The sequence below is a fragment of the Apiotrichum porosum genome, assembly GCF_003942205.1.
Source record: "Apiotrichum porosum strain DSM 27194 chromosome Unknown scaffold_3, whole genome shotgun sequence".
NCBI classification, from domain to species: Eukaryota; Fungi; Basidiomycota; class Tremellomycetes; order Trichosporonales; family Trichosporonaceae; genus Apiotrichum; species Apiotrichum porosum.
Genome location: NW_021167110.1, coordinates 2765159 through 2779018, shown reverse-complemented (window position 1 = coordinate 2779018; position 13860 = coordinate 2765159). Strand labels below are relative to the sequence as shown.

Sequence of the window (13860 nt, the reverse complement as noted above, 5' to 3'; positions counted from 1 at the left end):
TTGAGGTAGTCATCATTGCGGCCGCGCCGCCTCCCGGGAGTTGCGGGAGCCATGGCGGGCAGATGAGCAAAGGTGGTGCGAAGGGGGGTGGGGGTGACGGCGGCGCGATGGAGTGTGAGAGTTGTGTTGTGGTGGCGTGGATGGAACGGGGGGTGGGGGCGAGTGTCGACGGTATACGAAATGGGTGTGGGCCGCTAGAACGTGCTTCTGGGATAGGTGTGTTGAGTGCGGTGGACTGTGATACCGCTGGCCGCAGTGAACGGCGTCGGATTATCGGCGATGGTGAGGAGAGGGGTGTTGTTGACACTGAAAGAGCCAGGCGCGCCAGTCTCAAGTCTCTCCAAGTCTCAGCCATCAACCACGCGCAGGGCACGTGGGGGAATATTTCGTCTTTGTTTTTATTCATTTTCTCCCATGTCTCCATTTGCCACACATGAACAGATGCACACTCGTCCCACATGCACAATGCATCTCGTCGTACAATCGCTGATGGATGGGGCCCAGACATACACTCGCACGCATGCACTCTAGGTCATATTGACACGATCATGAACGCCTTATATAGCCTTCGTTTTCTCTCTTAAACAAGCGCAATGCTCTCGACAACGTGCTCAGACTCCACATAGCCGAGGACGTGCTCAATGTGGGAGCTGCGGCGGTGGGTCAGCGATTGAACTGGCCTATCTGTTTCGTCCCGACTCACCTCTTCATTCCCTTGATGCGGTCAATGGCGACAGAGTTGTATTGCGCAAGACCCTTGCCGACCTCGACCTCCTCCCACTCGTCAACAGCAGCACCGTGTGTGGCGGCACTGGCACTGGACGCATCGCCCGACACATTGCCGCTGCCATTCTCGAGCTCGGACATGCGGTCGCCCAGCGAGGTAATGTTGCGGTCTGCAGCGCGCATGGCCGGCGAGGAGGGTCCGGTACGGGACAAGGGGTCGAGAGAGGCCACGCTCGACGAGAGCGACAGCGTGGGCTGGATCTGCGGGGTGCCAGGCTGCGGCGCACTGTCGGGGGACGACGCGGCCGAGATGGAGATGGTCTGCACCTGAGCCACGGCCGACTGCACTGCCACATGGTGCAGGTCATGCCTGGCCTGGGTAGGCGACATGCGAGCCGGGGTGACGGCCACACTGACGGGCTCGGCAATGAGGGGCGCGGGCGGGAAACGACGTTTCCTGCGGACAACGATGCGGACGCACTGGTGCGCCGCAAACGGACCCTCAACACGCAACACACCTGCCGGAAGGAGGCGACCGCCACTCTCACGCCTTCCAATGGCCCTGTACGCTCCTTCGTCGACCACCACCGTGCCCGCGGCATGCAGGCCGTGCGCAACCCACCATTTCCGGCTGTTCACGTTAGCAAACGCACTAGAGAGCCACACTGAGAAAGACTTACTCTTTCAAAGCACGCTGGTGCCTCAGGAAGCGCGTACACAAGGGGCCGGTGGTCTCAAACTCTGCCACATCGGTCGCTGACCGTGATGGGCCGGGGCCGGCCTGCACAATGTCAAAGATGTCGCGGACCTTTTCAGAGTTCATGACCACGGTGGTCACGCCGGCAGCAGTGGCAAGCTCGGCCGCAATGATCTTGGTCGACATGCCGCCGGTGCCAAGTGACGTTCCCATGGTGGACGTAGACACTGCATCTGTTAGCAGCTGGCGGAGTCCTACAGCTAGGATCACTTACCTTGCTGCCTGATATGGGCAATGTCACGGACAACACGGACAGCCGTGGCATCTGGGTTGACGCGCGGGTTGTCGGTGTACAGGCAGTCGACGTCGGTGAGGAGGAAGAGGTAGTCTGCATGCACGATAGAGGCCGAGATGGCCGACAGCGTGTCGTTGTCTCCAAACTTGATTTCCTATAGCAAGCATGTCAGCACACAAGCAAGTAGTACATTGCCGAACCGAAGCTCGCCGAGGTTCTCCGCCGCCCGGTGGGCGGTGGACGGAATTCGAGTCGTCCCAAAACTCACCGAGACCGAGACAGTGTCGTTTTCGTTGACGATGGGGACGACACCCATGGTCAGCAGCTCGTTGAACGTGTTCTGCGCATTGAGGTATCGTGTGCGCTGTTGTTAAGAGCAGTAGTGTCAGCGCGCATGTCTTTGCTGGAGCGCCCGCTCGATCCACTCACGTCGCTAATGTCTGTGCGAGTCAAGAGGATCTGCGCAATCGGCTGATCCAACTGGGCGAACAGGTTATCCCAGAGGGCAATGAGACGACCTTGGCCGATAGCTGCCAGAGCTTGCTTGCGGCTGAGACCCTTTCCACGCTGCTTGAGGCCCATGTGACGAAGACCGACGCCAATGGCACCCGAGCTCACGAGCACGACCTTGTGTCCGTGAGCCTTGAGTGCCACGACGGTCTCGACGATGGAGGAGAGGAGCTGGAGACGAGGCGGGAATGGGGGCTTGGGGGCGACAATGGAAGAGGTTCCTGCATGAGTTAGTAGAGTTTTTATGTCTACAAGGTGGTAACCAAGCTCACCGAGCTTGATGACAATGGTCATTGGCGGGGTCTTGCGAGCGGGGTCTGGGGATGGAGGGCGGGTGATGGGCTGGGATGTTGTGCCTTGTTTTGTGGCCTGGATGGCGGCGCCTGTAGCGACGCTGGCGCCAGAGGGCATAGAGCCGTTTGGCTGTTGTTCTGAGCCCATTGTGTGTGTAGTGTCGAGATGGGGGGGTGGCCGGGGTGGACTGTGTGTTACTATAATGTTGTACAAATGAGTCGTCGCAGCGGTTGTCATATGAGGGCCCGCACACGCAGAGGAGGGAAGGCACACTCTGGCAGTGTCATTTATCCGGGGCGTGAGCGTGGGGGAATAAAATATATACACGTCATTTTTTCCATTTTAAAAGGTGGGCTTGGGATCACGTGATATTTCTTATCAGCGCCTCCAACTGGCCACTGGGGGAGAGATGACGTTGCAGCACGGCCAAATGCGGCAGAGGGCAGAGAGAGACGCGAGTGATAGATCTCTCGCAGCGACTCGAATCTCTCTCTTTCCGCATCGCATATCCCCTCCCACCCTTCAACATGTCCCGTGGAAACACTGCAGACGTGGAACTGTGAGATGGCGCCCCAGATATCGTCTTCAGCAGACAGCTAACAAGCCAGGCACAAGGTCATCACGACCTTCAACGCACAGCAAGATGTCCTTGTCGGTGAGTCCCCCTATCCAGTCCCCTTCCACAGCAAGCTCCTCTTCTAACACATACGCCTCGTCCAGCTATTGTAAAGGACCGCACCGACATCAAGGGCAACGTCGGCGAACTGTACATCCAGCAGTTTGACCCCAACGGCGCATGGGTGCAGATTGCATACCACCCTCCACCAAACGAGAAGCGCGTCGAGCACAAGATCCCCATCGACCCCCCTCTTCAATCCCCCTTCGAGGCTCAACTGAGGTTGACGAAGTGGAAGATTGAGGCTTACAACAAGTTTAAGGTTGTGAGTCTGCAGGAAGCCGTAGACTCAGGCGCCGGAGGACGAGGGGGGGGTACTCCCAGCGTCGTTTGCTGCGACCGAGATGAACGGCCATCCCCCGACCCCGTCGTTTTGAGGGTTGTGGATACCGACGCCAATGATGCTGATAACCGTCCCCTAGCCCCTTATCCCTCGAGTCTACTACTTCAAGCTGCCCAACATCTTCCCCTTCGTGGCTCCTGCAGTCATCATGCTCGGCGCCCTGTTCTTTACTCTGTGGGGCACTGGCAGCCATGCAGATTGGCTCCGCGAGTGGGTGGCCACGAACATCGGCTCCAAGTTTACTCTTTGGGCTGCATACTTTGCTGCTGCCATGGTAAGTGCCGTCTGGGATTTGGGTGTGGCGATGGGCCGTACATTGCCAGCCACATTGTACAGTCTGGCCTTTTGCGAGACCACGGCATTTCTAACAGCACCAGCACTTGGTCCTTGAGCCCGCATACATGCTCTACTTGACAGGCAAGTACGGCACCCCGCTTGTTCCGCGTCTCAAGTGGGTCCTCTGCAACATGGTTGTCGGCTTTGGTGCCCTTGACGCTTTCTTCGAGTGTAGTGAGTCACCGGCACCTGTCAATTTCCGCCCAGGAACGGGCGTGTCGCCCAAAACCGGCAACCGCTGATCGCCTGCAGTCATGTACGAGCGTATCCGCACGGTATACCGCCAGACGGATGTGGGAGACATTGGATCCAACGTCAAGGGCGTCGAGAACCCCTTCATTGAGGCCAAGAAGCTGGCATCGAAGAAGAAGGAGTAGACAGCGACGGTCTCCGGGTGCTGTGGGGGGAGTTGAAATGCGCATGAGGATGGATCACTGTCGTGTGGCCGTTGTTGTGCCAGACGACAGCGGGTATGGACTGCTCAAAGCAAAACGGCCTGTGACCTGTCGCATGACCGGGCCTTGTCGCTGCGAACACATTTCCAGTTTAATAGGACGTGCGATGTAGCCAAACACACATTTGAACAAAAGAAAGGCCATTCCGACCACAAAAGCCCCATACCTGCATACATGTACGCCTCACACCCGCCAAGAACAAGGGGAGGAGGAGCAGAGAGCCTTTCCAGCGCGTCGAGAGCATTCGGCGCCTTCCGTGGCGTTGTGGTGCAGAAAAGATGAGACCCTGGTGGATAATTCAGTCCACCGTCGAAAGAGGCCGCAGTCGATGATCATCCAACGAACCGTCGTTGTCCCCGGCGTCCAATACGCTGCATATACTGTGCATACACATGCCAACAGTGCAACAGGGGGGGTCCTGTCTGCGCGCATTGTTGATATTTGACCTACACACCCCAGCCAATTCATAGTGACCCCGTTCCCTTAACCCTTTACCTGGTGTGTGCCACATGCCATGGAGCTTAAGTCGGTACTGGACTCTACCCAACGATGCTGAGCTGCATACACGACTGTTTCTTTGCGCACGGTAGATCCGTTGCAAGCAGACACATATGGGAGGGTGCGCCTGCGCGGGATCCTGCCATGTCATGACCAGAGCCGCGAGGATGAGGCGAGATCGCAGACGTGGAGGCCACCAACACCTTGGACCCCCACCGAGAGCTGCGCCTATTGGGCTCGTCGTACTGCGCACAGGACAACCTAAAGTACTGACGAGGTGCTTGTAGAATATAGAGTGCATGGCCCCTGTTGCAGACTGCGGAGGTGGAGACTGTTGAGCGACGAGCACAGTCGGGGCAATTCAGTCTTTGTTTCGCGCCACGGCGCGGGCGGGCGGGGCCTGGCGGACGATCCGACGCGTCGTGGGCGCGTCGGCGCGTCTCGGACCAAGGGAGAAGGGTTCACGGGCGGTCGACCGGGTTTTGATGGCGACGGGGCATCGAATCCGTTCATTGCTCATTCCTCCTCACTGCTCATGTCCATGTCTGGCGCTCCAGGGCGATCGAGAGGAGATGACCAAGGAAGAGTCGGCTGCGCTCTCTCGTCCCCCACACCCTTGGCCTGCAATTCAAACCGCAGCCACCCGGGTTTGTACCTGTGTGCGGCACTACGGCGCAACTAAGAAACAACAACAACACAGAACGACCCGAGACAGAGAGCGACAGAGAGTCAGCGAACGCGTATAGCGCGGTGTAAAAGCTACTACATACTGACTGAAGCGGCAAGGCCAACACACCTTCCTTTTGACACTCACCACCTTGTACTCATTCACCATCCTTGTGTACAAGACACTCACACGCCATGGTCTCCCTCGCGTCGTTGGCGCTCGTCTTCGGCATGGTATTCTCGGCGACCACGGCCACGGCGAGCGACGTCGACACCATCATGCAGCGCCGGCGTGTCGACCTGGCGGATTTTCCCCCCACGGGATCCTTCAAGAAGATGCCCACTTGGCTGGCCAACATCCAGAGTGACGGTACTTGGTCAGACGTCAACTATCTGAGTGGATGCACGGCACGTGAGTAAACGAAGAAGACTGGGGTCGACGACGGCGCGCTCTGCTGACACCCATCGCCTCAGAACGAGCAAATTGGCCCATCCAGCAACATTGGGTCCGCGTCATCACCCTCGCCGCAGCATGGAGCGGTCTCAACCCCCTCCTCACAACCTACACGGGCAACGACGCGGTCCTCGCCGCCGCCCTCAAGGGCATGGACTATTGGTTTGCAAACGACTACACCAATATGGACTGCATCGGTCAAGGAGGCACCGATGCGTGCCCCTGTGGCACACCCGGATTGTGGAACAGCAACTGGTACGACCAGGTCATCCTCATCCCGCAGTTGGTATCGACCGCCTGTCTCCTCCTCGACGGCGCATCGCTCAGTGCCAACCAGACGGCCGGATGCTACGACATTCCTTACCGCGCGTACGCACTCCGTGACACGGACACCACCGGCGTTGGATCCCTCACGGGCGCCAACATGGTTCTCTTGATGGAGCTGTCGGTCTCGCTGGCTCTGTACTCGAACGACACGACCATGCTGGCCGACGCCATGACCCGTGCCATGTCTGCCAACCTTTTCGCAGACACAAAGGGCGAGGATGGTATCCACCGTGACGGCAGCTTCCTCCAGCACACTGGCATTCTGTACAATGGCAACTATGGCAAGGACTCGGTGAGCTAGAGCCTCATAGCCGTCGCAGTAGCTGACATTCCAGCTCAACGGCTTCATTTCACTGGAAAAAGAGGCGATTGGCACGGCGTATGCTGCCAGCAGCGATGTCCGCTCGGCGATTGCTACCATGGTCCGCGGCAGCGAGTGGATGATCAACCGCGACAGCACGACAGGCAACATGTACTGGGACTTTAACACCATTGGACGCTTCATCACGTTTGCGACGACCGATTACCAGGCATCGTCCGACATCAACTTTAACACCACCGACCTTGCCGCGGCCACGGTCGACTTTTCAGGCGACGACTCGATCATAGACACGCTCACGCGTCTCGAGAGCAACGGTACCATCAAGCTTACTGGTAACAAGGGCTTTTGGGCGTCAGACTACATGTCCCACCGCCGCAGCAGCTTTACGTTGGCCAACAAGATGATCTCCAGCCGCGGCAAGAATACCGAGTACACCAACAGCGCCAACCCTTACGGTTATCACCTCGGCCAGGGAACCCTGTTCTCGTACGTCGCGGGCAACGAGTACAAGGATATTGAGGCCATGTGGGACTGGAACCTCATCCCGGGCACCACTGTCCTCCTCGACCACCCGGGTCTCACCTCGTCCATTGTCGGGTACAAAGGCAAGAAGACGTTTGTCGGTGTCGTGAGCGACGGCACGTACGGAATCAGTGCCATGGACTACACCGACCCCTACGACGCATCCATCAGCTACCGCAAGGCCTGGTTCTACCTTGACTCGAGCGTCCTTGTCACCACCACTTCCCTCAGTGTGTCTTCCAGCGCCAACGGCAGCCCCATCACTGTTCTCGACCAGCGTCTTGCAGCTAGCGACAGCACCATTCTCGTGGATGGCTCTGCGGTCACTGCATCCAGCAGCCTTGGGCGCCGCGACAGCAGCGCGTCTGGCTACACCCTCTACTATGGCGGCAACGGCTACCTCTCGCACGACGTCCCTTTCAACCTCACTCTGGCCCAGGGCGCAGAGACCGGCAACTGGTCCGTCATCTCGACCTCTACCGCCGGCATGCAGACCAAGAACCTCTTCTCGGCCTACACCACCATCCCCGCCACGACCTACTCGTACCAGATGTTCCCTGCCACATCGTCGGCGGCCCTGCAAGCCGAGGCCGCCAACGCCACCACGACCCGTATCGACGTGAGCGGCACCGTGGGCACCGCTGGCAATGGTCTCCTCGCGCTCGCCTTCTTCCCCAGCTCTGCCACCAACGTGACCACGCCCATGAAGAACATTGGATGGAGGAAAAAGGGCATCTTCTCGGTATCCGTCTCCAATCCCGCCCTGGTCCTCATCCAGTCGACCCGCCGCACCACGTGTGGCACTGCCCGTGCGATGACAGTGACCGTCTCGGACCCGACCCAGCTGCTGACAACCGTCACGGTTAAGCTGGTCGCGGATGCGATCCACGTCGAGTGCCCTGCCGACTCGAGCAGCTACTGCACCAACACAACATACGGCGTCACCCTCACGGTCAGCCTGCCCACGGGTGGCGAAGTGGGCTCGAGCGTCCAGCTGGCTGTGGTCGCCATGTAGAGAGTGGTACTTACGTGCATAGTAGAATAGCTGGCTAGTATTGCGGGTATACCCCTGTGTTTTTGGGAGCATGCAACTTTGTTCAGAAACGTGACCCTCCTGCCACGACTGACCGAGCGAGCCAGACCGTGCACGCAGCAGCCGAGGTTTCATGCCACATGCCACCGCTGACCGCAAAACGCGGAGCCGTCCATCGGCCAGACTTCGTATCTGTTTTCACATCCCCGTGCCCCGTTGTCGCGTCCTCGTGAGGGCACTGCTTTGCCCAAGGCGTTCGGGCCCATATGTTTCAAGCTGGTAAGTGTTGGAGCCCACATGAGCCATATAACGCATAGCCAGCGCTCCACAGTCTCTGTAGACGACAGGCAATTGACCTAGCCGGCAGAAATACACGGTAAAAGAGCCGGAAGACTGCCCTTTTCAGTGACGGGCGGTGTAGAGGCTTCGATTGCGGCGGTAAAGTATATGCATACTCGTCCTTTCTCTCCGTACCCGACTCAGGCAGAGGCCCCAGCTATTCTAGACCTCTCTTGGCCCCAGTGCACGCTGGAAATAGAGCACTGCAGTGTCGTGGAAGCCGCCTCTGTAACAACGGCAGATCTGCATTCCACGGTTTTGCGGCAGTAGCGCTGGTTCCTATTTCATCTGCGATCTGCCACACTGCCTTGTTCACGGGAGGCCCGACGGTGTAGCCGCCAGTCTGTTTACCGTGATTTCCGCATCGAGTTCACCTGCGGGTGTGCTTGTTATCTAGTCGCTGAGGAGATTGCCTTTCCTTTGCTGTGTGCCAAGTGAGGCGCATACCAGCGTCCGCTTGGGGCTTGGGAGGGATTCAATCGTGGCGCAACACGGCACCTGCGTACGTTGGTGTGGCTCCATTCTGGCGCCCAGGCCACCGTCGCCCTCTTGGTCCCCTTGATCGTCTGTCATGACCTTGTACGGCACACTCACAAGCTGTGCCATACCTACTTCCCCTGCGCCCCTGCCAACGGTTCTCGTCGACACGGTCACGGTGCCAAGGTCTGTCGTTCTCCAACAGCTACTTAAAGCGCGCACACGGTTGCTGTTTCTCCTCCCCAACCGCTTCCCATCGCTTCCTCACCTTACTACGCCACACCCCCACCCACCCACCACAGTCTCAAGCAACATGGCTTCCGAGAAGACCATCATCCAGCAGCCTGGCTACGCCCAGGGTGAGTGGTGCCATGAGCTCGACTGTCCAGTTCGTTAACCTACCAACTCAAGACCCCAACGCTGTCCAGCCCCAGCCCACCATCGGCCACCCCGTCCAGCCCTTTGGCGCCATGGGTAAGCTGCATACCCATCACGCCCCGAGTCGTGCTGACGCGCTACAGGTGCTCCTGCCCCCACCAACAACCCCGAGTGTGCCCAGTACGGCCGCGACACGCGTATCGGCCCCGGCCCCATCGTCTTCCTCGTTTGCTGCCTCCCTTGGTCCTTGATCTGGTGAGTAGAGTCCCCATGAGCCACGCAGTTTGGCATATGGGCATCCTAGCATCCGCTTGGCACTTCTTGGGCGTTTCAAAGAGACGATCCCTGGTGCTCTGTGCTCGTTTTGTCACGAACGCTTGGGGCCACTTGACGATCGGCGTCTCCACGTACCATGTGTGTCACCTGCTGACCGCGTGTCCAGGCTGCTCTCGCGCCGCAACGTCACCTGCAGGGGCTGCCATGCTACGATGCCTCCCCAGGGTCTTATCGACTAGGAAGCGTTTTGCAGTTCAAACTATCAGCAGCTGTTATCTTGAAGTCTGTGATATAGGACGCATGTGACTTATTTTTGTGACCTTGCGGACACGCAACCCGCTTTGCACTACTGCAACGAGGAGATGAAAAACAGCAACGGGACGATCAACAATAAGGGTCCTCATGGTGGCCGAACCCCACTTTGACCGTCACCACCATGAACAGACGTACTTCAGTGATCCACCAAACAACGGTGAGCATCCTCACACGTGGGGGAGGTGCAACGGTCACATGGCCCTATGAAGGCCGACAGAAACGGGCAGGCCGGCCGCAAGGGAACCAGGATCGTGCAGCTGTTGTCGAGACGTTGACTGCGGCCGTAACACATGCACACGCGTCGTCTCGTCCAGCGCATAACTCTCAAGAGGCCGAGATGCAGGGCCCTCTGATCCTCTGAACCCTCTCTGTTTGAGATCCCCCAGGGTGGATCAAAATTCAGCCGCCACTATGCTATTTTTTTGTTTTTACCCATCGGCTGTCCCGGCGGGTTCGGCGTCTCCGTGTCGCATGTGTTTCCACATCGCAAGTGCAGCTGGCGACTTGCTGATGGTGTATCGTCTTTGGCATTACAGTTCGCTTCATCTTTTGGTATATGCACAGCTCCTTGAACAATAAGAAAGGAAAATATTCTGGTTCCAGCAACGGTCCTGTCTGTGGCTCTGCAGCCACTTCATAAGCACCCACCCCGAACTGCCAGATCTTCCCCGACATCACTCTTCACCTGTCGCCTCAGCCAAACTCCTATACACACCCATCTCCATCCCACCACAGTGTCTCGCAACATGGCTCCCCAGATGGCTCCCCAGCAGATCTACGTCCAGAATCCAGGCATGGTGCAGGGTGAGCAGGAATGATATGAGCTCAACGGCGCGTTGGGGTTACCGCCTGAGACCTCCTCGTCCTCCAGCCCATCATCGTCCAAGCCTATGGCATGGGTGGATTACCCGCCACGTCTCAGGTCATGCTGACACGCTCCAGCTGCTCCTCCCGCCAACCCCGACTGTGCCCAGTATGGCCATGAGACGCGTATCGGCTGCTGCGGCCTCTGTGGCGTCGTTTGCTGCTTCCCTTGGTCCTTGATCTGGTGAGCACCCACGATCCGCAGGCGCGCGTTCGCGCGTCCTCTTGGCACTTCTTGCACGTTTCAAAGAGACGCTCTGTTTTAGACCCTCTGTTTAGACGCTCTCTTTTTGGGTCCGCTTGACGATGGCCCCATCTATGTGTGCCACTTGCTAACAGCACAGGCTGTTCGGCCGCAGGACCGTCACCTGCAAGCGCTGTGACGCCAAGATGCCTCCCCAGGGTGTTCTCGGCTAGGCATACATAGTCTCTTCTGGAGTCTGGAGTGTTTCTGCTGTCGATGCTACAGTATGCTCGATGAAACATGTGAATGTATTTCGTGTGCACAAACGTAACATATGATGCGGACTGCAAACGACCACACGAGTGCCATCGGAACAACACGCGGACGTGGCCACCGCCACTACGACGCCTGGATGTGCGATGGGCGAACAAAGCTGAACCATTGGCACACTGCTGTGCCACGTCGTGCACGGTGTGAGTGGAGGCGGTGCAGAGGACACATGGCCCCAGGCGGATCCATGCCACAAAAGGCCAGACGAAACGCTTCATGCTCTACAACGTACAACAATCTAGGCCGACAGGGGGTACGGGTCGACGGAAACAAGCAGGATCCAGTCGTCAGTGAGCGAACCGGCGCTTGGCGCCGAGAAGGTGTGCTGACCCAGCTTGTCGCCAGTGATAAACACCTCACGGCCGCCAGAGCGCGGGTCAACCCACCACGCCTTCCACGACGACGCGCCGGGGATGGCCTTGGTCAGGTCCACCTCGACGTCGCCTCCGTACGGGAGGTGGACGGCGGCCCAGCCGTCGGCGCGCATGCCCGACACGAGCGCATCGCCTGCCTTCTTGCCGGCCTGCTCGTGCGTGTCGCTTGTGATGAAGGTCTGGTCTGGGATACGGGAAAAGTAGCCCGGCAACGAGAGGAGCACGCTCTTGGCCACGCTGGAATAGAACGCGCCGGGGAGGTCCAGCTCCAGGTACCAGTCGACGCTGGCGTTGGTAGGGGGCTGGATAGGTGGGTGTGTGGCGGACGACGCGTTGTGCATCTGCCAGATCGAGTTGACGCCGTAAGTGTATCCACAGGCGCCGGCAAACAGGCCCTGCCACATGCCGTTGCGGATATCGTCGGCGTTCCACAGAGGGAAAGCGTACTGCAGGATTTGTCAGTCGTGTTCACAAACCGAAATCCAAGGCGTCACTGGCGCAACCGGAACTCACGTCAAACCATTGCTGCAGGGTCAGCTAACGTTCAACAGTCTCTCGTTTAGACTCACGTGTGTAGACTCATAGTGAGCTTCCAAGTCCAGAACAGGACGGGGACGCCCGTCGCGGCGGCGAGCGGCGTACATTTTGCGGATGGGGTCATATGACGACTTGGAGTGCCACAGCGAGGACGCCATGAGCTCTGACGCCGCCTTGTCAAGGCCAGGCTTGGGCCCGTCGTGGTGGCCGGTCTGCACACAATCGAACGACAGCCACTCGGCGTCGGGGAACTGTGTCGATGCAGAAGTCTCGGTGCCCTCGGGAAGCCAAACTGTTTGTTGTCAGTCCCATTGTGTGGTTTACTCAACTCACCCTGTGCCGAGTGGAAGGTGATGAACGTCTTGTAGTCGCTCGCCTGAGCCTTCAGCTGCGCATCAAGGGCAGCAATGCCGGCCGCCTCTCCCTCGAGGAGGCCCTGCGCCATCGCCTCGGTGATGGCTCCAAAGTCGATGACGGGCAGCTTGAAGATATCGCCGCCCGACTTGAGCGTCTTTTCAAAGTCGGGGTTCCAGAGGCGGTTACTGTCGCCGCCCAGGATGAACGGGTGGAATGGATACCGCTCGCCCACAAAGCGGCCGAACGCGCGCGCGTTCTCCTCGTTGAACAGGATCGGGCTGCCATAGTATCCGCCGTTGACGTAGCGTCCCCAGGTGGGCACGAGCGAGATGGTCATGTCCAGGCTGGAAGCCAGGGCGACGACCTGGTCCACAAAGTCATAGTAGCGGGGGTTGGGGCGCATCAGGTCGGGAACGTATGCGCCAGGCTTGGACTCTGGGGCTGGGTGGAACGGCCACTCGCCTGCGCGGTTTGGGAAATCGAGGCCGCCGTGCTCGGCAAACAGCACCACCATGATGCTGTTGAAGCCCTTCTGGGCACGGTTGCGGAGGAAGAGCTCTGCCTCGGCCAGGTCGAGGCGGTGGAAGAGCTCCCAGGCGGTGTCGCCGAGGTAGTAGAATGGCTCGTCACGGGCGACATGACGCACAATGAAGCGGTCGTTGGCCGAGACGCTCAGCGCAGTCTGGATGTCGGCCTCAATGTCGGCGCGAGGACGAGGCACAAAGGTGTCGGTGGAAGGAGCATTGACGGTCATGGTAAGAGTCTAGTGGTGGTGGTGCTGGCTGACGATGCAGTTCCATGACACTTAAGTAAATGGCCAGCCCATCTACCAGAGCAACAACAATCAACCTCAGAGACTGCCGAGGGAAGTGTGCTGTTCCTGAACAATACCACCGTATAACTGCCGGAGCAACGACCGCGATGACCGACGATCCGAGAATAGTCCGGCGTCAGCAGCCGGCGTTTGCTCGTGTAACCGACTTCGATTCCAACGGTCAATGTGCTTCCAGAAGCCCGTAACCGACAGGGCTCCACAGCGCTGATGTGTCGCGGCGTCCAGAGGCCGAGGTATGCGCTGCCACACTCGCTCTCTAAACTTGGACACGACCAAGACATTGCCAACAACCTAATGTTACAGTGGTTGGTCGGGAGGTTGCCGAGGGCTGGTTTATCGCTAGCTTGTTGGCAATGTCTTGGTCATGTCCGACGTGTCATTAGCCGATGTCACTTCCACCACGAAAACCATGCCTCATTCCTCGATTGCCGTCCAACGAT

At 58.6% G+C, this 13860-nt stretch overlaps 6 protein-coding genes across 6 annotated transcripts; 4 read left to right on the top strand and 2 right to left on the bottom strand.

Annotated features, from left to right (window-relative positions):
• Positions 1 to 580: 580 nt before the first annotated feature.
• EHS24_006654 (uncharacterized protein) lies at positions 581 to 2669 on the bottom strand (the record flags this gene model as incomplete). The annotated part of the gene is made up of 7 exons (XM_028622060.1): positions 581 to 650; positions 704 to 1357; positions 1407 to 1650; positions 1698 to 1872; positions 1987 to 2082; positions 2148 to 2449; positions 2501 to 2669. 7 exons carry the CDS (start codon positions 2667 to 2669, stop codon positions 581 to 583), a joined length of 1710 nt encoding a protein of 569 aa, XP_028478512.1.
• Positions 2670 to 3049: 380 nt separating this feature from the next.
• EHS24_006653 (uncharacterized protein) lies at positions 3050 to 4254 on the top strand (the record flags this gene model as incomplete). The annotated part of the gene is made up of 6 exons (XM_028622059.1): positions 3050 to 3081; positions 3131 to 3177; positions 3243 to 3463; positions 3621 to 3815; positions 3913 to 4051; positions 4130 to 4254. 6 exons carry the CDS (start codon positions 3050 to 3052, stop codon positions 4252 to 4254), a joined length of 759 nt encoding a protein of 252 aa, XP_028478511.1.
• A 1437-nt stretch (positions 4255 to 5691) lies between these two features.
• Positions 5692 to 8136, top strand: EHS24_006652 (uncharacterized protein; the record flags this gene model as incomplete). Its single annotated transcript, XM_028622058.1, has 3 exons — positions 5692 to 5908; positions 5971 to 6569; positions 6613 to 8136. 3 exons carry the CDS (start codon positions 5692 to 5694, stop codon positions 8134 to 8136), a joined length of 2340 nt encoding a protein of 779 aa, XP_028478510.1.
• Positions 8137 to 9283: 1147 nt separating this feature from the next.
• On the top strand, positions 9284 to 9863 carry EHS24_006651 (uncharacterized protein; the record flags this gene model as incomplete). Its single annotated transcript, XM_028622057.1, has 4 exons — positions 9284 to 9329; positions 9382 to 9444; positions 9492 to 9603; positions 9791 to 9863. 4 exons carry the CDS (start codon positions 9284 to 9286, stop codon positions 9861 to 9863), a joined length of 294 nt encoding a protein of 97 aa, XP_028478509.1.
• An 822-nt stretch (positions 9864 to 10685) lies between these two features.
• Positions 10686 to 11220, top strand: EHS24_006650 (uncharacterized protein; the record flags this gene model as incomplete). Its single annotated transcript, XM_028622056.1, has 3 exons — positions 10686 to 10743; positions 10882 to 10987; positions 11148 to 11220. 3 exons carry the CDS (start codon positions 10686 to 10688, stop codon positions 11218 to 11220), a joined length of 237 nt encoding a protein of 78 aa, XP_028478508.1.
• Positions 11221 to 11555: 335 nt separating this feature from the next.
• On the bottom strand, positions 11556 to 13339 carry EHS24_006649 (uncharacterized protein; the record flags this gene model as incomplete). Its single annotated transcript, XM_028622055.1, has 4 exons — positions 11556 to 12137; positions 12205 to 12216; positions 12261 to 12520; positions 12562 to 13339. The coding sequence occupies 4 exons, from the start codon at positions 13337 to 13339 to the stop codon at positions 11556 to 11558; spliced, it is 1632 nt and encodes a 543-aa protein (XP_028478507.1).
• Between the last annotated feature and the right edge of the window lie 521 nt (positions 13340 to 13860).